Consider the following 27,198-nt stretch of genomic DNA (forward strand, 5'->3'; position numbering starts at 1 on the left):
CTGAAAGGTAACGTTAGGTCTGTTGAACCGAATAGTACAAAGTTTGGGATTGTACTTTCTACATCTTTAAACAAATTTTTTCTAGTTTTTTTTTTTACTGTGATAAAATGTACATAACACAATTTATCATTTTAACTAGTTTTAAATGTACAGTGCAGTGGCATTAAGCACATTCCCACTGCTGTGCAACTTTGGCACCTTCCACCCCCAGAACTCTTTCATCTTCCTAAACTAAACTCCATACTCACTTAACAATAACTCCCAATTTCCACCTATTCCCACCCTTTCGCTTGGCAATGTCTTCAAAGTTCATCCATGTTGTAGCGTGTGTCAGAATTTTGTTCCTTTTTAAGGCTGAATAATATGCCATTGCATGGACTGCATTTTGTTTCTCTAACCATCCATCAATGGACATTGGGATTGTGGTCATCTTTCCCCTATTGTGAATAATGCTGCTATGAACATGGGTGTATAAATATCTGCTCACATTCCTGATTTCAGTTCTTCTGGGTTATACCCAGAGGTGCAACTGTTGGATCATAGGGTAGTTCCATGTTTAATTTTTTGAGAAATTGCCATACTGTTTTCCAAAGCGGCTGCACCATTTTGCATTCCTACCAGCGCTGCAGAGGGTTCAAATTTCTCCACGTCTTCACCAATACTTGTTATGTTCTGTTTTGGTACTAACAGTCATCCTAAAGCGTGTGAAGTGTTATCTCATTGGGGTTTTTTGTTGTTCAGTTTTAATATATGATATAAAATTTCAGATCTGTGACAGATTGTAAATTAAAAAAAAAAACCACATGCGCGCACACACACACACACACACACACACACACACACACAAACAGATCCTTCCTGTCTAATAGTTTGAGGATCACTGCTGAGCTTTTGTCTTGCTCTCCTCTCTGTGCCTGCCTGGACCTTGCAGATCCGTTTTCCATCTGTCTGACTGGATAACCTCCCGTCCCTGTTCCGTAACAGAAGAACAGATGAGGACTCGAAGATAGCGGAGAGTTCCTAGAAGATACTGTGTAAGACATCATGGTGCCTAAAGACACCTGTGCCTTTGTAAGTGATTCATGGGGCTCTGTGGACTGATCAAAGGGCTTTCCCAGTGAAATATTAGCACTTCAAACGTGGTATGAGTTAAGAAATACTGGTTTACTGTAGTTGTAAAATAAGGTCAGAGTTGATTTCAGAAAGCGGGATTGTGTGAGTCACGGGTGAACAAATCCCGAAAAGTACAGGAAGAGCCTGTGAAGGACAGTGAAAGGGACACTGGACATGAGCCCAGCAGGTTTAATCCCAGGAGGTTTAATCACATGGGTGTGCTGGAGGTAGTAAGTCTCCGTGATTTGGCGCCTGGCGGAAAGGAAGAAGATTTTTGCGCTTGTCAAACTGAACACCACATTTTTTTCCCCTGTAAAGAACGATCAAAGCACTGGTCAAAACAGTGGCTGGCGTGTACAGTATGTTAAAATTCAAGAGCTGGGAATATAACCGATCCTGGCAACAAGTGCCAGAGCAGATGGCAGAGCCAAAGTGAAACGAATAATATTTACTGTATAGCTAACATTTATTGAGTGTTATTTTATTATCATGCACTAGGCATTGTGTTAAACCCTATTCATATGTAGGATCTCATTTTATCTTCAACAACCCTATCATCCCCTTTTCACATATGAGAAAATGGAAGTGTAGAGGAGTTAAGAAAATTTGCCCTTTTAAGTGAAATCTTTCACTGGGGAGGATGGAGACACGGAAATGTTCCTCCATGTGTATGAGCAGGAACTCTTCCTTGAGGATTCACATCATAAAAGGATGTGGATTTGCTTTTTGCTCTTATTTGCCTCCTGATCTTGACAGTCCCTTACCTTGGTTTTTTGTTTTTTGGTTTTTTTTTTTAGTTTATTTATTTATTTGAGAGAGAGAGAGAGAGAAACAGAGATGGAGGGAGAAAGAAAGTCCTGAGAAAGCTCAGCACCATCAGTGCAGAGCCCTATGTGGGGCTTGAACTCATGGAACCATGAGATCGTGGCCCGAGCTGAAACCAAGAGTTGGGCCCTTCACTGACTGAGCCATCCAGGCACCCGTCCCTTACCTTGTTTTTATCCTGTGTATCTACTTCTCCAGGTGCCATAAACTTCAGCAGAAGCGCCAAACACTTTGGGCTCTTGTGCCGAGTAGTCAAGTGCAAAGGGGTCATCTCTTCCAGATCCTTTTGCATCCAGTTTGCTCTGCGTGTAAGTAAGAGTTTCATGAAACGATAATTTCCCTAAGTAAATCAAAAAAAGAAACAGTAAGAAGAAATTCAGTATAATCAAACTCTACAACATGGTCAAGTTCTCTGCTTGCTTCATGCCTGCTTATCTCTCCCTATTCAAAGCAGAGTGGCAGTCAGCATTATCTGTCCTTTTCATCTTCTGAGATCCTCTACATCCTTAACATTATCGGAAATGTTTTTTTTTTTTTTTTTTTTTTTTTTTTTTTTTTTTTTTTTTTTTTTTTTTTTTTTTTTTTTTTTTTAGTGTCATAATGTGTGATCGCTTCTCGGCCTTTTGGCTAAGATCAAGTGTAGCGTCATAATGTGTTGATATTCTACCATGAGAGGCTATGAGTATTAGTAAGAAGACATTTATTAGTTAAGCAGCCCCTCCCCCCATTATGGTGAGTGTGAGGCTCTAAGGCACAGGGACCAACTAGAGAGACAATGAGGTGCAGAAGGATGATGGCTCCCTGCTCACACCCACAGGGGCAGAGACAGGACTCAACTCAGCTCAAGGGCTGGGCCCCAGATAAGAACCAGAGGCTAAAAAAGTGTCCACCGGGCTGTCTATATTAGATGAGCAGACTTGGAATGGACCAAAAAGCAGAGTGACTCAGCTCAATTATTTCCTCCCAGGGAGGCTTTCCTTGGCCACTTCTATTGGAACTTATTTTTGTTGTGCTTTATTCTAGTACCTTCCCATCTCCTTCATAGTACTTTGCTCAGTTTGTAGTTACATATATTTGTTTATTTCCCTTCCCTGTGATCTCCTTCACGAGCTTTAAGCTTCATAGCACAGACTGTGTTTTACTGAGCATGGTGCTGGGCATAGCTTCTGGCACAACATGGATGCTTACTTGAAGGACTGAGTAAATAATAGGAAATAAAGTACCTTTCAGGGGTTGTGGGTGGGGGGATGGGCTAGATGGGTAAGGGGCATTAAGGAAGACACTTGCTGGGATGAGCACAGGGTGTTACACATAGGGGATGAATCACTGGAATCTATTGCTGAAATCATTATTGCACTATATGCTAATTAACTTGGATGTAAATTAAAAAATAAATTAATTAATTTAAAAATACCTTCCAGAGGTTTCTCTGTCTACAAATTCTTAATGTTGCTATATTAGGTCATAATAGTTAAGAATCTTAATTCTCAGACTCTGGTATTTGGTTACTCTTCCTTTTTAGTGTTTCGTTTATTGGAGCATTGTTCATCTGGCTTTCTCATGCCATCCAGTGCCAGCTTTTGAGAAGTAAGGTGCTAAAACTTCCTCAAGAGGGCACTCTGCTCTAAATCTCTTGCCATCTTTTCTTTGAAAAAAGAAATGGTGCCCAGGAGAAACAAATCTATGTGGTACTTCTCACCAAAAAATAAAGCTTGACCTTTCTGAGCATAACATTTCAAATATTACAGAATAATTCATCATGACCTTTTAAAGATATTCAATCAGACAATCATTTTGATTCTGAAATTTAGAGGAAAAGGGAAAGAAAAAGAAAGATACAAGAATAGGTCGGTGGGGGTGACTACTGACTTACAGACACAGTGCTTTGTATATTTACACCTTACATCATTCTGGGGATTCTACCTATAGAAAACACGGCGCACTAAGTGATAATATTTACTTATTCACCTACTCAAAAAACATTCATTGAGTCTTGTTATAAAGCAATGACATCTTTGCTCCTCACAGAAGTATCATGGAAAGGTTTTACACGTGAAATAAAGTATCTTCCTGTGCCTCTATTTCTTCATCAGCAAAATAAGGATAATATGAGCACCTGAGATGATTGTGCATATGAAATGATACAGATCATATCTGTAGAGCGCTTAGTGCACAAAGTAAATGTTCAGTAAATGTTTGCTAGTTCTATTATGAACAGTTTTCCAATGTGGAGGAGGCAACAAAATGTAGCCAATCAAGTAGACACAAGAATGGCCCATGATTGAGGGCATCTAGATAGAAAGATCTGACCATGCCTAGCACACACACTTCAGCTAGCAATTCTGGAGGGAGCCAAGGTTAGGGACAAGTAAAAGCGGAAATAATTGGAATGTCATAAATAGTGGTTTTTTATTTTTTATTTTTTTACATTGAGAAAGATGCCTATACTCTACCTACAGAGAATGATGACATAGGACCGATAAGGGCGCACCCAGTAGGAATTCAGCGGGAACCCTGGGGAGATATCAGCTTCTGTTCCCAAAGGCAAAGACACAACAGATATTATCTATAAATGCTGGGACTAGAAACACTATAATACATTTGGACCACCATCAACTTCTTGGTCTCATGAACAAGCATTTATTAGATGCCCAGGGTATGCAAGTTCAATTCTGAGAAGGAGCAGAGGCGGCAGAGAACTCTAAGAGCTAAAATCAGGAGAATATATCTAGTGTCAGTGGAAAAGAGGAAGATACCAGTTTGAGACAGGAAGCTACTTTGATAACCTTCTGAAGGTTGTATGACTGGGAACCCCTATCATAGCCAACCTTGCTTCCTATAAAGCCCTCTTAATACAAAACAAGTAAACAAAATGTCTAAGTGTTTCCTCAGTATTGCTTAAAACTCAGACTTCTTAAGTTTTCAGGTTTATTCTTAAATGCAAGAATAAGGAGGATTTGGAAGTTAATCTTTTAGCACCATCTCTCAGGGGCACACCGAATTTGATCCTCATGTGAACACCGTTTTGGGGTCTGTTTTTATAATTTCTGACTGAATAGTATACAGTGGGAGTGCAGGAGAGAATAGATAAAAAAGTATATATTCTTAAGAAAACTGATGGTAGGGGGGCACCTGGGTGGTTCAGTCAGTTAAGTGTCCAACTTGATTTCAGCTCAGGTCTCATGATTCATGAGATCAAGCCCCACGTTGGACTCTGTGCTGACAGTGCGGGGGCCTGCTTGGAATTCTCTCTATCCCCTCTCTCTGCCCCCTTCCCTATGCTTCTATGCATGTTCTCTCCCTCTCTCAAAATAAATAAATATTAAAAAAGAAAAAGAAAACTGATGGTAGTGAGCACAAGTTGAAAGAGCTGAAGTTAAAGTCCTGATTTAGTCGCTAAAAGGATATGCTCTGGTCTGTTACATCCCAGAAGTGAAAAAACATTTACTAATGTCTCTGAAACACTGAATAAGATGTTTTACTTTTGCCAGGTAGCCATAATCCTCATCTTAATCTTCCCATATTAACAAGAGCTTCTTTTCTCTGTGATGTAAATGATTGACATTCGGATTTCCCCTAAATATAGGAAAAGGACTACAATATCTAAAAAGGTAAAAGAGGATAAAAAAAGCTCTCTGACTTGGAGAACACCACTTGAAAGGAATCTAGGAAATCTATCAATCCAAAATGCTACTTTTAACCTTATATTTTTTGTCTGTCCAGTTCTCTAAAATGGACTCCTTTTTTAAAAAAAGCATATGGCCAGTTAACTTTAATAACAATAATATGGGAATTGAGTGAAATAACTTGATATTTTCCTCTGGATTTTTTTATTATTATTTTTAAGGTTTATTTTTGAGAGAGAGAGAGAGAGAATGGGGGAGGAGCAGGGAGAGAAGGGAGAGGATCCAAAGTGGGGCTTGGGCTCACAAACCGTGAGATCATGGCTCGAGCAGAAGTTGGATGCTCTCCGACTGAGCTACCGAGGTGCCCCTAGATTTTTTATTAAAAAAATTTTTTTTAATGTTTTATTTATTTCTGAGAGAGAGAGAGACAGTGTGAGCAGGGGAGGATCAGAGAGAGAGGGAGATACAGAGTCTGAAACAGTATCCGGGCTCTGAGCTGGCTGTCAGCACAGAGCCCGATGTGGGGCTTGACCCTTGAACCATGAGATCATGACCTTAAGCCGAAGTCTGCTTAACCGACAGAGCCACCCAGGCACCCCTAGATTTTTTATTTTTAAGAAATAAAACAGAATCAATATGGTTAATGATCCCTTTGTGCCCCTCTCCAATTCTCCCTCTTTAGAAACTACTATCCTGAATTTGGAGTTTACCATTCCAATGAATGCTTTTGTTTCTTACACATGTACACACCCATAAGCTACAGAGTATTGTTTTACATAACATACTTTAAGTCTTTATATAAATAGTGCTTTATGATCACATGCCACCTTTTTTTCTCAAAGTAGCGCTTTGTTGAGATTTATCCAAGTTGCTCTGGTTCATATATTTTCACTGGAGAAAGTACTTTGTCATATGAAAATAACTGTATTTCTTTATTCTCTAGAGGAATATTTAGCATAGTTCTCGTTTTTCACTACTGCGGACAATACCGTCTGGACAATTTTCTTGTACATGTCTCCTGGTAAATGTGCAAACATTTCTGTAACTGCTGAGTTAAAAGTGCTCTTTAATGCAGCGATTCCTATTATTCCCACCAGGAATGTATGAGAATTTTTATTTCTCCACATCCTCGCCACACTTGGTTTTGTCACACTTGCTAACTTTTACCAATAAAATGGATACACAATTGTGTTTTAACCATGGATTTAATTTTCATTTTCCTGATTGAGGTGGAATGTTTTTATATGTTTATTGGCCATTTGCTTCTTTCTGTGAATAGCCTTTTTGTGTTGTTTACTCATTTCCCAATTTCGCTCTTTGTCTTTTTCTTAATGATCTGTAAGAGTTATTTACATATTCTGGATACTAATTCTTGGTTGGTTTTGCAAACATCTTCTCTCTTTGTGTGAACTGTCTGTTTGCTTTGTTTCTGCTCTTCAGCTAGGAATGAATTCATGATCTGAATAAAGATATTGCTAGCTTTCCTAGCATTAGAGTTCATTTATTTTGGAATGTTTCTTTGCAGGCTCATTTTTTAAAATTTATTTATTTATTTATTCACTTACTTACTTACTTACTTATTAATTTTAAACGTTTAGGGGTACCTGGGTGGCGCAGTTGGTTAAGCATCTGACTAGCTCAGGTCATGATCTTGTGGTCTGTGAGTTCAAGCCCCGTGTCAGGCTTTGTGCTGACAGCTCAGAGTCCAGAGCCTGCTTGGGATTCTGTGTCTCCTTCTCTCTCTGCCCCACCCCTGCTTGTGCTCTGTCTCTCTCGGTCTCTCAAAAATGAATAAACGTTAACAAATGTTTTTTAATGTTTATTTGTTTTAAGAGAGAGAGTGTGTGCACTGGCATGGGAGGGGCAGAGAGCAAGGGAGAGGAAATCCCAAGCAGGGTCTACGCTGACAGCACAGAGGGGATCCACCTCATGGTTCGTCAGATCAGGACCTGAGCCGAAATGAAGAGTTAGACTTAACCAAACTGAGCCACCCAGGCGCCCCTGTAGGTTCATTTTAAAGAGAAGATTGTTCTTCTCTTTCGAGTTCCAGCCAGCTAGCCAGCTCAGATCCTGGAGCATGTTTCAGAATGTGTGTCTCCCTCTCTCTCTGACCCTCCCCTGCTCATGCTGTATGTGTGTGTCTCTCTCTCAGAAAAAAATAAAACATTTTTTAAAAAAGGAAAAAAAAATAAAGAGAAGATTGTTTGCTATTGTTTTTCTTTTCTCTCTCCCTCTCCTTTCTCACCCGTGCAGCTGCTAACACCCGCTCCTGGCCCACAAACAATCTGTTCTCATAATGCTCTCTTGCAGCCCGATCTCCGGTGATACGAGAGAGGTCTTCCTGGGCCCGAGGCTTCATTTTTGTCCTGCCCCTGCCCCTTGTCTCGACAAAGGGCTTCCTCTAAAGCTATAGCTCCATATGAAGGTAAAGAATACCCCCCAATTCTAAGTATTTTCTCGGCTTTAATGTGACCACTTTTCACTCAGTGGGAAAAAAGGGAGTATCTTCCTGAGCCAGAAGGATCTGAAATCATATTCTACAAGACTGCTCCCTGTTCTGGTAAGTGCCTTAATCATTAACTTCTGGACTGCTGGCAGCTGATCTTCAAAACATTCTGATTCCCTACCTCTACTGTTCTTCTCCAAATGGCTACCATACTTTCTATATCTGGCTCCTTGGAACCTTTGCTATTTGCTTTCTCTTCAGTTGAAACAATTACTTTAATAGACTCCAACGCTTAAGACTTGGCTAACCCTTTTGGGGTGCCTGGGTGGCTTAGTCGGTTAAGCTTCCAGCTTTTGCTTAGGTCATGATCTCGCGGTTTGTGGGTTCGACCCCCGCGTCGGGCTCTGTGCTGACTGCCAGCTCAGAGTCTGTGTCTCCCTCTCTCTCTGACCCTCCCCTGCTCACGCTGTCTCTCTCTCTCTCTCTCCTAGAAATAAATAAAAATATTAAAAAAAAAAAAAAAAGACTTGGCTAACCCTGCCTGTAGCAGCCCCTTTCCCTACTGAAACACTAAAGAGAACAGATAATTTCCCCAAACCAATACAGTACTCTGGGACCTACATGTTCCTCGATTAAGATCTTTGCATTCTTGTTCTGTTTCCTTAGAATTTATATTTACTCTCGGTGTAGTTGAAGAGAAAACAGTTGTTCACTATGTATACAAATGTTCACTACATTTTTTTGTTCATTTATAGGTTCGTACATAATTTTGTCCTGGAAAATATTACAACTATATATGTGTATATGAAATAGCACATATGGATGTAAGGTAGGCATTCTGCCATATTTCATTCTAAATCCTAATCATATTATGTGCCAAAATATACATTATTTACAACTGAAATGGAAATAATAGAAACATGATTTGTTATTAATTCCAATGATGTTGCTATAATTATATATTTATAAACTCTCAAGGCATTTTACAATATTAATTTTTAAAAAGAATCACTATCCCTGGGAAGTATTTAGGGCACAAATATCAGTGATCTCATAATATCAAACTTTTCTATAATGGTTGCAGACACAAGTGAGTCTTGGAAATACCACAGGAATGCTGGGAGAAGCAATCTGCCATGGGTCCTGAGTGTCCCTGCCTGTATTAACTGGGTATGCCAAGAATGCAAGGCCTTGACTCCTCTTTACTGAGGTTGTTCCTCAGAGCTGGGTTTGCAGCCAGCGCTCTTGAAGGACTTTAATGTCCTGCAGGACATTAGAAAAGGAGCAGGCTTGCTTAGCACACACTAAAGTCTGGGAATTCCCCAAACTCAGCATTTCTCAGATGTCATGCAAACCCACTGCATGCCTAGGATCCACCTGGGTCCTCTCTGTGTTGCTGCCACAGTTCTCGGGGACAAGGGAAACTGACGCAAGCGTGCAAGTGCTCATGTCACTGTGGCATCAGTAATAAAGCTTTTTATTGCCTTGTATGAGTTAGCATACATTAAAGGAAAAAGTAGGGCAACATTAAATCCAAGCCTTGACAGTACAGGTGATGGGGAAGGGATGCTGACAAAGATATAGTTTGCTTGAAGAGTAAGGACAAGGGCCCTGCAGGCCAGGCTCAGGGATGAGAAGACTCTCTGAGATGGTACCCAAGTTATGGGCAAGGCGGAGGAGGTAAGAGATCCCACTGTCCTATCTGTTAATGAATCTCAGTGGTGACAAGTAGAACTAAAACAAGCTGCCCAAATGCTGCCTTGGTCTCTGGTCATTGTTCTCTGGGCAGGCAGAGGAAGGGATGTTAGCATGACAATGCGACAGTGAGCTGAAGGCAACGTGGTTGTGGATTCTGAGCCAAGGAATCCCTAACATGGAAACTAATGGTGAGAACAAGGAGGAATGAGCAGCTGTTCAAAAGTGAAAGTAAATGCAAAGACTTGCCTAATAGCACAGAGCCAAGTGCACCATGTACCTAATCCTGGCTGTGGCTTTATTTGTCTGGCAATCAGGATAAAGCACTGGCATAGAGGTAGCCACTGTCTGAAGCAAAGCTCCCGGCTTAATAGTGCCCTTGATGCAGAGTTTCCTCTGAATGCCTTGGCTTGGTTTACTGATAATTTGGCTAAAACCTGATGGTGTCCATTGGGAGGCAGTCCAACCTCAATGATGACTCTGGAAGACTGACTACAGTAAAGGCAAGTCAGCCCAGAGAAAGCCAACATTTTTACCTTAGACAATACTACTAAGGAAGGGGCATGTTTTTACTACCTTTTGGGTTGTTGCCAATGCTCTAGTCATCTTATCTGCCACCTGGAAGACTATATATGGAGGTAGATTAAAAATACTCCTCTTTGCGGCTACAAATTATGGAAACAACTGTGGCTGCCAACTAAACAGCTTGGGTCACTCATGTAGATGCCCATAGTGAGGGCTCATTCTCTTATAAGACCAACTGGAATCAGGTTGCTGAATAAGCCCAGGTCATTGGCCATTTACCATCTGCATCCATCATTGTACTAAACATGGCGATGAATCCATCATCATAGACTAGGCACAAAGTAAAAGATAGGAATTTGGTGTAGAAGCTACCACTGCATAGCAGGCTTGTATATTCTCTATGTAGGCCTATTTTTGTGTGTGCGATGAAGGAAGCCAGTTAACAGGGCATTGCTCCTGCTCATTCCTTGCAATGACTTTTGACAACTCCTTCCAAGGTCACCTCATGCTTCACCATCATGCTTCACTATAACCTGACATTTTCAAGGTTATGGTATTGTTGTTCCAGTTTGATTAGCTTATACAAGCCACAGCACTGAGGCCTCTGACACTAAATTATTTCATGTTTTGGGATTTCCAGACCATCTGACTGTCGCAGTCTGGTTATGGTGTGCCTTTTGTCACAAAGACCACTCTACAATGTGCCAAAAGTTAAGGTATTTGATGGGCATCCCATGCTCTCTAGCACCCTTAAGAATTTAAAATTGTTGAGAGCAGGCATGGCCTCCTCCAAAATAAACTCTAAAAGGTTTCTGACTTTACCTGTTACCTCCTCCTGGTCCACACACCTGAGAGAGGCATTTAGGCTACTGAATGTGGCCCTAGAAAGAGCTCATATCCTCAGGGCAGCCACCTGGTAAATAATCAGAATAAAAGGAGTGGGGATTATATATACCTATTTTGAATATTTGGTTTTCTTCTTTGCCCATTCCTGGTTATGATGCTTATTTCTTTTCCCTAAGAGCTATCTCAGGCTGGCCTGGTTGGTAGAGGGCCTGTATGGCATCCCACCCAAAAGGGGGCTTGGAGATTCTAATTTTTAATTCTGGTTCAGCCACCTGGGTTTGTTTGATGGACATGGTCCTAGATCATAAACATCCATAATGACCACTTGATTGAGTACACTGTTTACCAAGTCCTCCTATAGTGTTCACATGGGCCAAGATGGGGGATATAATGAGTCTCTGTAAATCTGTTCCATATCTACCCTTCTAGATGAAGGACATGGGTGCAAGTAGTAGATGACTAGAGAAAAGGTGAAGAGTTAATAGATATTTGGATGGAATACACTAATTTACAGCTATTTGGATGGGATAACACTTCAGCACCTGGGAAGGGGATCTGTTAGGTCTTGGGAGATGCAGGGAGGGAGAGGATAATTAATGCTCTTTGTCCTCTGGATCCAGTACTGCATCCTGGATATTGTTTGCTGCCTGAATCAAAGAGCAGCTGAGGCTAGCAATCTGATCTACTTCTTATGTTTGTCATTGCCATTCATGTGCTATGAAATAGAAAAACCTAAGTGGACATGGATGGTCCTGAAGTCTTTTGCTGTGCTTGACACCATCAATGGTAGCTCCTGAATGTGGATATCCTCGTACATGTAGAAACACAGGGACTGGCTCAACCTTACTTTAACCTAATGGATACAAAGTCATATGTCTCTCCTGATGTGTGAGAAGCTTTGGGTTATGCCATGTATGGCAATCAAAGCTGTAACTACTTGGTGATACTGCCCATGTATCATGACTTAGCCAAGTCGAATGTAATGGTGATCCAAGTTTAACAGCAAATTTGAAACTAAGGTGACTTGTGCCTTTTCAGGTTTTAAGTTTGTATGTAGTGGGAGAAAGGGCCATGAAATATTCCTCCATTAGACCATCTGGTGTTCCTATAATTATTTGTAATTGCACCAAAGATCAGTAGGTCAAACTCTCTTGTCTAAGTCATAATAGATAATAGACTAGTCTTAGAGTATATTGTGGTTGTATAAGGTAAGACCTATTGTTTACCCTGGTCCTTATTAACAATTGACTTAATCCAGGACACTGAGGGGCATAGTTGAATTAATACTGCAGGTTGTTCTCATCCTGCTGCTTTGAGTCCTATTAATTAAATGTCATATGCGACATATTAAACAGATTTGTTTGCAGGCTCTGTTGGTCAGATTAATCAGAGTAACTGATGGAATAGCATGCTTATGTCAAGAACATGTAGGACTAAGTGATGGATTGTTGGGAGAGGCAATTCACCATGGACCCAAATCATCTCTGCATGTTCTTAAGCCAAAAGTCCAAACTCTTGATCATTCTTGACTTACACAAGTTCTCAGGGGTGTGTTAGCAACAATCAACTTGAGAAATGAGGTCATTTTTTCCCCCTCTGTGCTTAATTACTGCTTATTGTAAAAGCAGTAGATTCCTCAGTTCTCATGGAAACCTACTATGTGTACATCATCCATCTGGGCCTTCTGAAACTCCCTCATCATTCTTAGGGGCAAGGGAAATCAATGTAAATGTATAGATGCCAATGTTTTTGGTTATGCTGTGAATAACAAACTTCTTTGTCTCTGGCCCTGGAATCTTTTGTCTATTGTCAGCATCCATGAAACAGTAATAGATCAACTTCTTACCTTGTATAAAATTTCAGGCCCTAAAATAATACTAATACTAATACTACTACTACTAATAGAATAAAAAATAATAATATAGAATTATTACTGTAATATGAAATGAGGTATAAGAAGGACTGAAATAGGTGGACAGGGGACAGAAAATAGAATGTCTAATATAGCAGGAGAAAGAGTCTAAAAGTTCTTGTGTAGGTAATGGGGAGCCAATGAAGAGTTTAAGAAAGAAATGACATGAGTGGATTTGTGTTTTTGAAAAAATGCTCCGGTGGGCATGTGAAGCATCAATTTGAGGGGGGCAGATCTTTGACAATGAGACCAGTCAGAAGGTTACTACAGCAATTCAGAATAGAAATGCTGAGAGCTAAATGGAAATAAGAGGACAGATTAGTGAAATATAATATAAGGAGGACTCCTGCATGGGTACAAGATAGAGAGTGATCAGCAATGGAAAAGACGAAAAGAAAAAAAGGGTTAGAAATGAAGATTTGGAGTTCTATTTTTTTTTTTTTAACATGTGGGGCTTGGGGCTTCTGAGGGATATCTATATAAAGATGTCTAGTGAAAAATGAAAAGAATATATATGGCTCTAAAGCTTGGAAGAGATGGCTAGATTCAAGATATAGGGTTATAAATCATCCATATTAATAGCTGCTTCCACTGTTTACTCCAAAACAATAATTCCTGGCATAAACTAAAGTGTAAAATTAGAAAAATGAACCTCTACATATAACTGAAATATAAACATAATTTAAATATCCACATAAATAGCTCAGTACAATGCAATCCAGTATTGTTCTTTTTTCTAGACCATGAGAAACTACTCCCACATCAAATATAAGTGGGTTGGAAAAGAATGGCCCTTCCTGATTATTCTTGTTTGCTTGGCTCTTTTCTGATTTCAGTTGATGTAGGTGTCTTGTCGTACCCTAGTTTTTTGGTCTTTCATTTAACCTGACTCTATAGGAAAGCAAACAGTTACAAAAAACAAGTTTTTGAATGACATGAATTCACTGAGCATTAAAACTGGAATTAAACCTGCAACTGCTTTTTTCCAGTTTCAGATATTTTTCCTCTTTCCATAAATTTCTGACAGTCCAGTCTGAACACTGTGCTTTATAGCTAAAAATTTCTAATTACTCAACAACCATGCTGGTAACATCACTAACCTGCCACCTTCAGCAAAACTTCAAAACATTTTTTAAAAGCTACTTGAGAATTCTCTAAGCAAAGGCTAAGAATGGCACTTTGAAGACAGAATAGGAGCTGTATTTGTTGTTTTTCCAGTTTAAGATGTTCATCCATCTGGCAGAGCAGCTAGACAATACATCAGCCAAGAACATCTCCCTGGCTTGAAACAGATTCTGGCTCTCAAAGAGGATTTGACTGAAGGAAAGGCAACATCTTTAGTTGCTCTGTGGCTGAACTCTTCTAATATTTCTCCCCAGTGCCTCCTCCAAGCTTGGCTCCATCCACTAACTTGGTTTCCATAGGAATAGACGGAGCTATCAAGTGGCACATAGTCAAACAGCATAATGGAAAGAGAAAATGTTACTGTCAAACACACACACACACATACACTGAGAGAGAGAGAGAGAGAGAGAGAGAGAGAGAGAGAGAGAGACTTTTCTAGAAGAAATGATGCAAAGGTATCCTTGACTCTGAGGCTTCCTTACTCAATGCCGGATTCATCAGGTACTTTTTCTGTCTATTATAGCTTGTTTTTTAAAAGATTAATATGAAAATTAGTCCCTTCAGTACTGAGCATATCATACAAAAAATAAATATTAAAAAAAGTTATAAAACGTTGTTGTGATGCGTGTTTCCACAAGTACAATTCTATTGTGCTTGTGAGGTCCCCTTCTGTATTTAGAGTCGTGCTTTAAATTAGCACAACCTTTTGGATGATTATCAAATGCATTTTGTTTCCCGTAGTTGATATTTTGTTTATAGGAAACATTATTTTTTCTCAAATCAGTAGTTCTAACTCTAGCATGTATCAAGATCACTGGAGAACTTGAAAACACAGATTGCTAAGGCCTTCCCTCAGAGTTTTTCATTTACTAGGTCTGGTGTGGGGTCTAAGAATTTGCATTTCACACAAGTTTCTGGGAGATACTAGTGCTGCTAGTTTAGAATTCCACAGTTTAAACCACTGTTTAAAAGAAGAATGCAATATTGAAGTTCTCAACTCGGAGAAGCTTAAACAACAAACAATAGAAAAACCCAAATGAAAACAAAACATCTATTCTATCAATGCAATCAGAATTTCTGGGACTTTGGAATGGACTTTCAATACTTTGCAGGTGATAAAAAAAACGATATCAAGATTAAGGAGTGTTGACCTAATCAATCATGTATTCACTATTAGTTATGAATACTCTGTATCTAACACTGAGTAAGAGGTTTAGAAGTTTTAATTTTTGTGTTTTTTTTGAATCATATTTGGTACACAATGCTACGTTGGTTTCAGGGTACAACATAGTATTTCAACAACTCTATATATTATGCTGTGCTCACCATGTGTACCTACCATGTGTCACCATACAACCCAATTACAATACCATTGACTATATTCCCTAGGCTGTACCTTTTGCTTTCGTGACTTATTCATTCCATAACTGGAAGACTGTATCTCCCACTTCCCTTTATTTTGTCCATTTGTCCATTCCTCCACCTCCTTCCATTGTGGCAACCATCAGTTTATTCTCTGTATTTATAGGCTTCATTCTGCTTTTGGTTTATTCATTTGTTTTTTAGATTCCACAAATGAGTAAAATCATATGTTTGTGTTTCTCTGAACTACTTCACTTAGCCTAATACCCTCTAGGTCCACCCATGTTGTGGCAAACGGCAGGAGCTCACCATTTTTTATGGTTGTGCAATATTCCATTGTGTGTATATGTGTGTGTATACCACTTCTTTATCCATTAATCTATCAGTGGACCTTTGGGTTGTTTCAATATCTTGGCTGTTGTGAACACTTTTATTTTTCTTGCCTGTTTGATTTTAGCCAATCTAATAAGTGTAAGGTGATATCTCATTGTGGTTTTGATTTGCATTTCCCTGATGATGAATAATGCTGAGCATCTTTTCATGTGTTTGTTGGCCATCTGTATGTCTTTTTTGGAAAAATATCTATTCAGGTCCTCTGTCCATTTTTTAAACAGATTGTTTGTTTTTTTGGTGTTGAGGTATAAAATTTCTTTATATATTTTGGATATTAACCCCTTATCAGATATATCATCTGCAAGTATCTTCTTGCATTCAGTAGGTTCCCTTTTTGTTTGTTGATGGTTTCCCTCACTGTGCAAAAGTTTTTTATTTGGATAAAGTCTCAATAGTTTATTTTTGCTTTTGTTTCCCTTGCCTCAGGAGACATATCTAGAAAAATGTTGCTATGGCCGATGTCAGAGAGAGATTACTCTCTGTGCTCTCTTCTAAGAGTTTCATGGTTTCAGGTAGAGTTTTGGCAGTTTAAAAAAAAAGTAATTAAAAGACACATGTACACTCATATACAATATAAAAAGACATAAATAAGGAAGGGTAAGTACATAAAGAATAATAAAACAGACCATAGAGGCAGGCTGGATAGAGGAGTACTTTCAGCCCTTTGTGGGGAGGGGAAAGGGTTAGATTAGGAAAGACTTCATGAAGGAGATAACAGTTGAGCTGGATCTTAACTTAGGAACATCAATACTTTCGTACTTCTCCGTGTCTCCATTTCATTACTCTTGCCCATTTCTTTCATAAGGATGATAGGGATTTTTCTTTTTCTCTCCCCCCCCGCCTTTTTTTTTTTAATTTAAATTTTAGTTAACAGACAGTGCCATATTGGTTTCAGGAGTAGAATTCAGTGATTCATCACTTATACAATACCCAGTGCCCATCACAACAAGTGCCCTCCTTAGTAGCCATCACCCATCTGGCCTATCTGCCAACCATGTCCTTCCGTCAAACCATAGTTTGTTCTCTATCATTAAGAGTCTCTTGTGGTTTGTTTCCCTCTCTTCTCCTTCCCTCTCTCACTTCCCATATGTTCATCTGTTTTGTTTCTTAAATTTCACATATAAGTGAAATCATATGGTATCTGTCTTTCTCTGATTGATTTGTTTAGCTTAGCTTAGTACAATCTAGCTCCATCCACATCATTGCAAATGGCAAGGTTTCATTCTTTTTAATGGCTGAGTAATATTCCAGTATATATATATAAATATATATAAATATATAAAATATATATATATTTATATATACTTATATACTTATATATACACACATACCACATCTTCTTTGTCCATTCTCCGTCAATGGACATTTGGGCTCTCTCCATAGTTTGGCTATTGTTGACAGTGCAGCTATAAACACCAGGATGCGTGTACTTCTTCAAATCTGTATTTTTGTATCCTTGGATAAATACTTAATAGTGAAATTGCTGAATTGTAGGGCAGTTCTATTTTTAATTTTTTGAGGAACCTCAATACTGTTCTCCACAGTGGCTGCACCACTTTGCATTCCCACCAACAGTGCAAGAGATTTCCCTTTCTCCATATTCTCACCAACACCTGTGGTTTCTTGTGTTGTTAATTTTAGCCATTCTGACAGGTGAGAAGTGGCATCTCATCATGGTATTGATTTGTATTTCCTTGATCATGAGTGATCTTGAGCGTCTTTTCATGTGTCTATTAGCCATCTGGATGTCTTCTTTGGAAAAGTGTCTATTCATGTCTTTTGCCCATTTCTTAACTGGGTTGTTTTTTGGGTGTTGAATTTGACAAGTTCTTTATAGATTTTGGATACTAACCCTTTATCAGATATGTCCTTTGCAAATATCTTCTCCCAACTATAGGCTGCCTTTTAGTTTAGTTGATTGTATCCTTCACAGTGCAGTTTTTTATCTTTTTAAAGGAATATTTATTAATTTTGAGAAAGAGGCAGACAGAAAGAGAGGGGAAGAGAGAGAATCCCAAGCAGGCTCCACACTGAGCATGAGATCAATATGGGGTTTGATCTCATGACCACAAGATCATGACCTGAGCTGAAATCGGAATTGGATGCTAAACCAACTGTGCCACCCAGGTGCTCCCAGAAGCTTTTTATCTTGATAAAGTCTCAATAATTCATGTTTGCTTTTTTTTCTCTTGCCTTCAGTGACATGTCTAATAAGAAGTTGCTCTTGCTAAGGTCAAAGAGGTTGCTGCTGGTGTTCTCTTCTAGGATTTTGATGGCTTCTTGTCTCACATTTAGGTCTTTAATCCATTTTGATTTTATTTTCTGTACAGTGTAAGAAAGTGGTCCAGTTTCATTCTTCTGCATGTTGCTGTCCAGTTTTCCCAACACCATTTGCTGAAGAGGCTGTCTTTTTTCCATTGGATAGTCTTTCCTGCTTTGTCAAAGATTAGTTGGCCATATGGCTGTAGGTTCATTTCTAGGACTTCTATTCTGTCCCATTGATCTATGTGTTTGTTTTTGTGCCAGTACCATACCGTCTTGATGACTACAACTTTGTAATATAGCTTGAAATCCGGAATTGTGATGCCTCCAGTTTTCTCTTTTTCAGGATTGTGATGGCTATTTGGGGTCTTTTCTTGCTCCATACAAATTTTAGGATTGTTTGTTCTAGCTCTGTGAAAAATCTTGGTGGTATTTTGATAGGGATTGCATTAAATGTGTAGATTACTTTGGGTAGTATAGACATTTTAACAATGTTTGCTCTTCTAATCCATGAACAGGGAATGCTTTTCTATTTCTTTGTGTCCCTTCAATTTCTTTCTTAAATGTTCTGTAGTTTTCAGAGTACAGATCTTTTACTTCCTTAGTTAGGTTTATTCCTAGGTATCTTAGTGTTTTTGGTGAAACTGTAAATGGGATCAATTCCTTGATTTCTTTTTCTGCTGCTTCGTTATTGGCATATAGTAATGCAACAGATTTCTGTACATTAATTTTATATCCTGTGACTTTGCTGAATTCGTGTAATAGTTCTAGCAATTTTTTGGTGGAGTCTTTCAGATTTTCTACATAGTGTTGTCTGCAAATACTGAAAGTTTGACTTGCTGATTTGGATGCAGTTTATTTCTTTTTGTTGTCTGACTGCTGAGGTTAACACTTCAAGTACTATGTTAAATGGTAATGGTGAGAGTGGATATTCTTGTCTTATTCTTGACCATAGGAGAAAGGTCCGGATTTTTCCCCGAGGATGATATTAGCTGTGTGTTTTTGTGTATGGCCTTTCTGATGTTGAGGTATGTTCCATCTATCCCTATTTTGTTGAGGGTTGTTATCAATAGTCGATGCTGTATTTTGTCAAATGCCTTTTCTACATCTATTGATAGGATCATATGGTTCTTATCCTTTCTTTTAATAATGTTGTGTATCACATTAATTGATTTGTGAATATTGAACCAGCTCTGCCTAGGGATAAATCTCACTTGCTCATGGTGAATAATTCTTTTAATGTACTGTTGAATTCGATTTGCTAATATCTTGTAGAGAGTTTTTGTATCCATGTTCATGAGGGATATTGGCCTGTAATTCTCCTTTTTAGTGGGGTCTTTGTCTGGTTTTGGAATCAAGGTAATGCTGGCTTCATAGAATGAGTTTGGAAGTTTCCCTTCTACTTCTATTTTTTGGAACAGTTTGAGAAGAATAGGTGGTAAATCTTCTTTAAATGTCTGGTAGAATTCCCCGGGGATGCCATCTGGCCCTGGACTGTTGGTTCTTGGGAGCTTTAAAATTTTTTTTTTAATGTTTGTTTATTTTTGAGAGAGAGAGAGAGACAGAGAGAGAGAGAGAGAGAGAGAGAGAGAGAGAGAGAGAGAAAGCAGGGGAAGGGAAGAGAGAGAGGTGACACAGAATCTGAAGCAGGCTCCAGGCTCTGAGCTGTCAGCACAGCGCCTGATGGGGGGCTTGAACCCACAAATGGTGAGATCATGAACTGAGCCTAAGTTGGTTGCTTAACTGACTGAGCCACTCAGGCGCCCCTAGAGATTTTTGATTGCTAATTCAATTTCTTTGCTGGTTATGGATTTGTTCAAATTTTCTATTTCTTTCTGTTTCAGTTTTGGTAGTTTGTGAGTTTCTAGGAATTTGTCTGTTTCTTCCAGGTTGCCAGTTGGTCGGCATGTAATTTTTTCATAGTATTCTCTTATAATTGTTTGTATTTCTGTGGTGTTGGTTGTGATCCCTCCTCTTTCAATCATGATTTTATCTATTTGGGTCCTTTCTCTTTTCTTTTTGATAAGAGAGCTTATCAATTTTGTTAATTCTTTCAAAGAACCAGCTCCTAATTTTATTGATCTGTTCTACTGTTCTTTTTGTTTCTATATCAATTATTTCTTTTCTAATCTTTATTATTTCCCTTCTGCTGGCTTTCAGCTTTATTTGCTGTTCCTTTTCTAGCTCCTTTAGGTGTAAGGATAGATTGTACATTTGAGACCTTTTTTGCTGCTTGACATAGGTCTGAATTGCAATATATTTCCCTCTTAGGACTGCCTTTGCTGTACCCCAGAGGTTTTGGACTATTGTGTTTCATTTCCATTTGCTTCCATTTTTAAAAAATTTCTTCTTTAATTTCCTGGTTAACCCATTCATTCTTTAATAGGATGTTGTTTAACCACTATGTATTTGAGGGCTAAATTTTTTCTTGTGTACTGTAATATGGCAAATGAGATTAGTCCCATATAAGGGCAGAAAACAGTAAGCACTCTTGGGGCGCCTGGGTGGCTTAGTCGGTTAAGCGTCCGACTTTCGCTTAGGTCATGATCTCGCGGTTCGTGGGTTCGAGCCCCGCGTTGGGCTCTGTGCTGACTGCCAGCTCAGAGCCTGGAGCCTGTTTCAGAGAGTCTGTGACTCCCTCTCTCTCTGACCCTCCCCTGCTCACGCTGTCTCTCTCTCTCTTTCCTAGAAATAAATAAAAATAAAAAAAAAAAAAAAAAAAGAAAACAGTAAGCACTCTGAAAAGGGGCACCTAACTTGACCTTGAGGGGCCAGTAAAGGCTTCTTGGAGAAAATGGAACCTAAGGTACATATATACAATTAAGCTGGCTTAAGTGGTAGGGAAGCTAAAGGAGAGGGCACTGTGCATGCAGAATGAGGGTGAGGAAAAAGTGACTAGAATAAGTTTTAAGTAGTTCACATGCCTGAGGATAGAGTAGACAGGAGGACACAGGAAGCAGAAGCCACAAAGGTGAGCAAGGCCTAGAGAGACGATGAAAAGAGTCAGACCAAGGCATTTGGACTTTTTCCTTTGAGTTTCTGAAGCAGTACCAAAGGATTTAAGTAAGGCAAATCAACCTCACATCTGAAAGCAAATCCTGAATTTCTCCGAGACTCAGTTTCCTCCCATATGAAAAACAAGAAGGCTGAACAATAATCTAAGGGCTTATCCAGCTTCATATTCTTTGGCTATGATTCTAAGAGGCAGAAGACCCACTCTGTATAGCTACTTCAAAACTCAAAAAATTTTTTTATTCAAGCTGCCTCAATAATAACTTAATTTCTAATAAGTTCTATTTTTCCTGGCCACAGGGTAATAATTTTTGAGGCCATTTCATTTTTCCTGAAACAAAAACGAATTCTCCTGGCATACTGAAGCTTTAGGGGAACCCATGGGAGCAGCATGGTATAATTAAATGAGAGTATATTTTGGAACCAGTCAAATCTGAGTACTTTGCTGGTTATATTAACTGTGAGCATGTTACTTCTCAAACCCTCAGGTTTCCCACTGGTGTAAAAGAAAACAACAACAACGACGACGACATAGTGACCAGGTCACAGGAACTGCTCAATCAATATTGCTTTTTTCTCAGATACCATTATTGTTCTCTTCTCATCATAAAAGTGGTCTTTGTAAACAGCACATCTTTTATATGACCATGTTTGTTGCAAACATAGGAAAATAAGAAAGTATTTGTTGCTAGTGTTCTCATTGTTTGCTGTGCATTATAACGTGCGTGGCCTCTTCTCCTCAGTGATCCTTCAGCTTCCTGAGCTACACTGCAAGTAGTTATTTAAAAAAAATCATATTTTAATATTAAATTCAAAAGCTAAATGCAACACATCTTGTTTACCTCCTGGTTCCTTCGAGGCACTCCAGGTCTTGTGATAGGCTCTATCTTTAGTTTTCCAAGAATGTACCTTAGTTTTATTGATTCTAACATGCAGTTTAAAGAAATCAATTCATCTACTCGGCTAAGATGTGTGCCTTGGGAGGAACGGTTTCAAACAACTGATTGAATCCATCTGTTGCCTTTTCTACTTTAGTCCCACACTATGAATGGGATTTCTTATGACAGCAGAAAAAGCAAATGTGCAGATAAATGTAGAAATAAATTCAATTAAACTCAAAAGTCTTTAATGAACCTACACATTAAAGGTTTTCATTAAATGTACTAACTAATAATCTGACTCAGTAACTATAACCCATTTTCAAAATGGTAGCCAAGGTCCTCACAGTGATGATGCTTGGACTCAAACCTGTATCTTATAGTCTCAATTACAGCCATCTCTTAAAAACCATATCACAACCTACCCTCTATCTGCAAATCAATCCCTTAACTCTGTACTGCTCCTTACCTTTTTTTTGTCACTATTCTAGACCTTTTCTCTTTGAAACTAAGAGAGAGGCAATGAAATTGGTAAAGAATAGTGCCCCAGTTTAGAGGTAGGAGTAGGGAAGAAAACTTTGGACATCAAAGGCTGCTTTAGATGCACCATTTTATAATTGAGCTCAGGTAGATGTCCTGTTTGCCACAGCTCTGTTTTTAATTCTAACCTAACAGTTTTTCTTTTTCTTTTTTCTTTTTTTTAAATGTTTATTTCTTTTGAGAGAGTGTATGTGAGCAGGGGAGGGGCAGAGAGAATCCCAAGCAGTCGCCACGCTGTCAGCAAGGAGTCCGACGCGGGGCTTGATCTCACAACTATGCGATCACAGGTGAGCTGGAATCAAGAGTCAAAGGCTTAGCCGATTGAGCCATCCAGGTGGCCCTCTAACAGTTTTTCTAATTCAAGAATATCACAATTCTTAAATCAATATTTTACTATTTCCTACAATCCCTTTGTGGATAATTCAGAAATAAACCATCATCCATTATAGAAAGCCTTTCAAAATGTATGAAATATATATTTTATATGCATTGAGAAATTTGGATAATCATTGAAAACTGGGAAAATAAAGTAAAAAAAATCACCTATAATTCCATTATGTAAAGCCTAACATAAACTTGGTTAACCTTTTGGTACAATCTCTTCCACTTCTTTTTAGCTTATTTGTTTAATATGGGAGGTGATTTTTCCAATTTCCATTAAACTATACACATCTCATTTTATATGAGGAAGAAGGAATAATTTAAAATTCTTATTCATCTTATTTATTTTAGAGAGAGAGAGAGAGAATGCGAGTGGGGGAGAGGGGCAGAGTGAGAGAAAGAAAATCCTAAGCAGGCTCCATGCTCAGCGTGAAGGGCTCAATCCCATAACCCTGGGATCATGACCTGAGACAAAATCAAGAGTCTGACGCTCAATCAGTTGAACCACCCAAGCACTCCTGGAAGAAGCGATGATTTTAAAAATAACTTCTACCACTTACATCCATCATAATGATACATGATTCAGGTGGGAGTGTTCAAAGGATGCTAACATTAGTGGGTGAAAGTTTGAGGAGCAACAGTATATTTACATAGTTTAAAATTAGCTTCCCACAAAATACTAATTGCAAAGGAGAAAAGTGACATTACAGTGAGGCAACCTGCCACTTTATCCATCATCAGTAAAGGAACAAATCAACACCATGTGCTTTCTTTCTTTCTTTCTTTTTTTTTTTAATGTTTTATTTATTTCTAGGAGAGAGAGAGAGAGAGAGAGACAGCGTGAGCAGGGGAGGGTCAGAGAGAGAGGGAGTCACAGACTGAAACAGGCTCCAGGCTCTGAGCTGGCAGTCAGCACAGAGCCCGACGCGGGGCTCAAACCCACGATCCGCGAGATCATGACTTAAGCGAAAGTCGGAAGCTTAACCGACTAAGCCACCCAGGCGCCCCAGCACCATGTGCTTTTCTGATATGATGCACTGAGAAGAGCACACCACCATTGCTGTAGTATTCTTACCAAAAGTGCATAATCTGAATCTAATTATGAGGAAACATCAGAGAAATCCAAGTTGAAAGGCAATACAGCTCGCCTCTTAAAAAATGTCAATGTTATGACATGTGCACACACGCACACACACACACACACAACTGAGGAACTGCTGCAGATTACTGAAGACTACAAAAACAATTGAATAAAGGTTTCAGCCTGGGGTTTTTATATGGATGACATTAATGGGACAATTGGGACATCTAAATAAGGTTCGAAGATTAGATAATAATACTTATGTTAATTGCTTGATTTTACTAATTGAACTGTGTTTATAGAACATCCTCATTTTTAGGAAATATGTACTGGAGATTAGGGGTGAAGGAGTATCATGTCTGCAATTTGCTTCAGATGGTTCAGAAGACAATATCTACACACACATATATGAGAGATGAGGATAAAGCACAAGGTGATTAAATGTGCACATTTGGGGAATTTGGGTAAAGAGTATATTCTTGGAACTTTTCTGTAAATCTAAAATTATGCCAACATAGGGGAGCCCGGGTGGCTTAGTCGGTTAAGCGTCCGACTTTCGCTCAGGTCATGACCTCACGGTTCGTGGGTTCGAGCCCCGCATCGGGCTCTGTGCTGATTGCCAGCTCAGAGCCTGAAGCCTGTTTCAGAGTCTGTCACTCCCTCTCTCTCTGACCCTCCCCTGCTCATGCTGTCTCTCTCTCTCCTAGAAATAAATAAAATATTAAAAAAAAATAAAATAAAATTATGCCAACATATAAAGTTAGAAGAAAAAGAAAAAAATCCCTTAACTTTCATTATAAAAGTAATAATATATTCATTAAAGAAATTTCAAAAATGGGGCACCTGGCTAGCTCAGTGGGTAGAGCATGCTACTCTTGATCTCAGGGTCATGAGTTCAAGCTCCGAGTTGGGTGTAGAGCTTACTTAAAAAAAAAAAAAAGAAATTTCCAAAATAAAAAAATATATAAAGAAGAAAACAATGACCCGCCTTCAATGTACAAACCTAAGGTAACCATGGTTGAATTTTGATATACCCTCTTCCTGTCTCTTATCTATCAGGAATGTTTCTTATCCTCAGATTGCACTTAAGTTTTGAAATTCTCTGTAAATATGCCTTAGTTGATATTCACAATACCCCCTATTGTAAAAGCTGGAATTACTGTCAATTCAGAGATGAGAAAATGCAAATTCAAAAAGATTAAACTATAGGTTTACTTTAAAAATATTACCAGATAACATATATAGCAGAAAAAAAGTCACTATATAGCTAGTTGACTTAGATTCGCCAACTGTGATTTAGTTTCCTGTAAAATGATAAGTTTGGGGATGATTTCTGAGATTCTTTCTAATACTACAATGTTATAATTCTAACCTCTTCTATTATCATCAACATTTTCTTTTCTATACAGACCGTGGTGCTTAGTGCAGTACCTTGTATATAGCAGGCATTAGATAAATATTTTTAAATGAATAACAAATACATTACAAATTATAAAATGGACAGTTACGTTATGGAGGCTATGAAGTTAAATAATATAAAGTGGTTTGTAAAGTATAATTATAATTGATTGTTATTTGCCATTATATTTTCAATTATAATTGATTGTTATTACTTGTAATAAAAAACAATATAAAAATAACTACTCGTTATAAAATAGAGATTAAAGTTAAGATATGCCAGGTTTAAAAAAAAAAGATGTCATCTTTTTGTAAGAATCTAAGAAATTTACTATGAAGTTTATTTCTGTATTACTCTTTCTTCAAGGATAATTCACCTTATTCGCATCAATAACCAATTTAACTGACTGTTTACAGACAGATGGGGAGATAAATGACAAATTAGTACTCCCCAGGTTTGTGGCATGGACATAAAAAGTGAATTTATTTTTCAAATACCTTTTATAGCCATAGCCTTGCAAGTAGAAGACATCTTATCTGGTTTACTATTGATCCAAATGACAAGGCTGAGCATCAGATTAAGGATATGTCAGAAACCTGAGAGAAGACTACCAACGGATGCAGCAGGCTGGTAGCTTCTTTCAAAATGATCTATTAAGGCGACGGTGTTTACAAAGGCAGTTGAGAAAACACAGCACAGTATACCGGGTTGTATCAAGGAACCAGCAGAGTGCCCATAAAAACTTCTGATACTAATGTGAACCCCCACACACCAATCATGACATACGTTTATTTCAGGCAATAAAAACTATGCACAGATTTTTGATGGCAAAAGATACGAGGCTTTTTCTTCACCCCATATCGTTTTCCTATTGCCATGGTTTCTTTCTTGACAAAGAGTGGCATTTGTAAGGGATGATATCCATTTTAGGACAATGGGAGATATTATCTAATTTAAATTGTCTACCTACTAGAGAGGTTAAGCACAATACAAGAATTTAATTCTGGGGCGTCTGGGTGGCTCAGTCAGTTAAGTCCGACTTCGGCTCAGGTCAAGATCTTATGGCTCATGAGTTCGAGCCCTGTGTCGAACTCTGTGCTGACAGCTCAGAGCCTGAAGCCTGCTTCAGATTCTGTGTCCCTCTCTCTCTGCCCACCTCCTCTCAAAAATAAACATTAAAAAAATTTTTTTTTAATTTAATTCTAAGATATCTTGGGTGACAGTGAAATATGACTTAGCTAAGTGTGGTAATGACCAAAAAATATCATGCTGAAATGGAGTCCTGAAAAATAAAAATTCCAAGAGTGTTTCTTATATATAGTATGATATTTTATGTAAAAAGAACTGTCCTGGGGATAAAATACCAAGCATGCTGAAAAAAAAAAAATGTAGCAAAACAAAACAAAACAAAAAAGAAATCTGATCAGAGGTGGGAAAATCTGTCTTTTATGATCACCTTGGGATTAGCACTTCTTTAAGGAAGATCCATTAGTTTCTAGACTAGAATGAATTGAAGAATTTTGTGAGAATCATGGGAATAGAAAAAGCTTCAGAAAATTCCCCTTTCAGATGGCTTTAGACAGACTTGAACTGGTTTTTCAAAACCCAGAGTGCTCTAACCAATTTCAAGAGACCAACATTTGACATTATTATAGACTAAAGAGAGAGTGAGCTCTGGTCTACAACTATTTAAAACATTAGCAAACTACTCAGCTTTTCAGTTTGCCTTTTTAGTTAGCATGTAACACCTTTTGTAACAATAATAAAATCTCTTTAT

The 27,198-nt window shown here is 38.5% G+C and overlaps 1 protein-coding gene across 2 annotated transcripts in view; it reads right to left on the minus strand.

Moving 5' to 3' along the window:
• Window positions 1–27,198, minus strand: part of INVS (inversin) — a 165,222-nt gene that overhangs the window by 74,714 nt on the left and 63,310 nt on the right. For both annotated transcript variants that reach the window (XM_039256576.1, XM_039256575.1), the window contains exon 4: window positions 2,105–2,278. In XM_039256576.1, coding sequence (XP_039112507.1) covers window positions 2,105–2,278 — 174 coding nt within the window. The remainder of the gene's footprint in view (window positions 1–2,104; window positions 2,279–27,198) is intronic.

This window comes from Hyaena hyaena, unplaced genomic scaffold, assembly GCF_003009895.1.
Source record: "Hyaena hyaena isolate Hyena2069 unplaced genomic scaffold, ASM300989v1 scaffold_572, whole genome shotgun sequence".
Taxonomy (NCBI): Eukaryota; Metazoa; Chordata; class Mammalia; order Carnivora; family Hyaenidae; genus Hyaena; species Hyaena hyaena.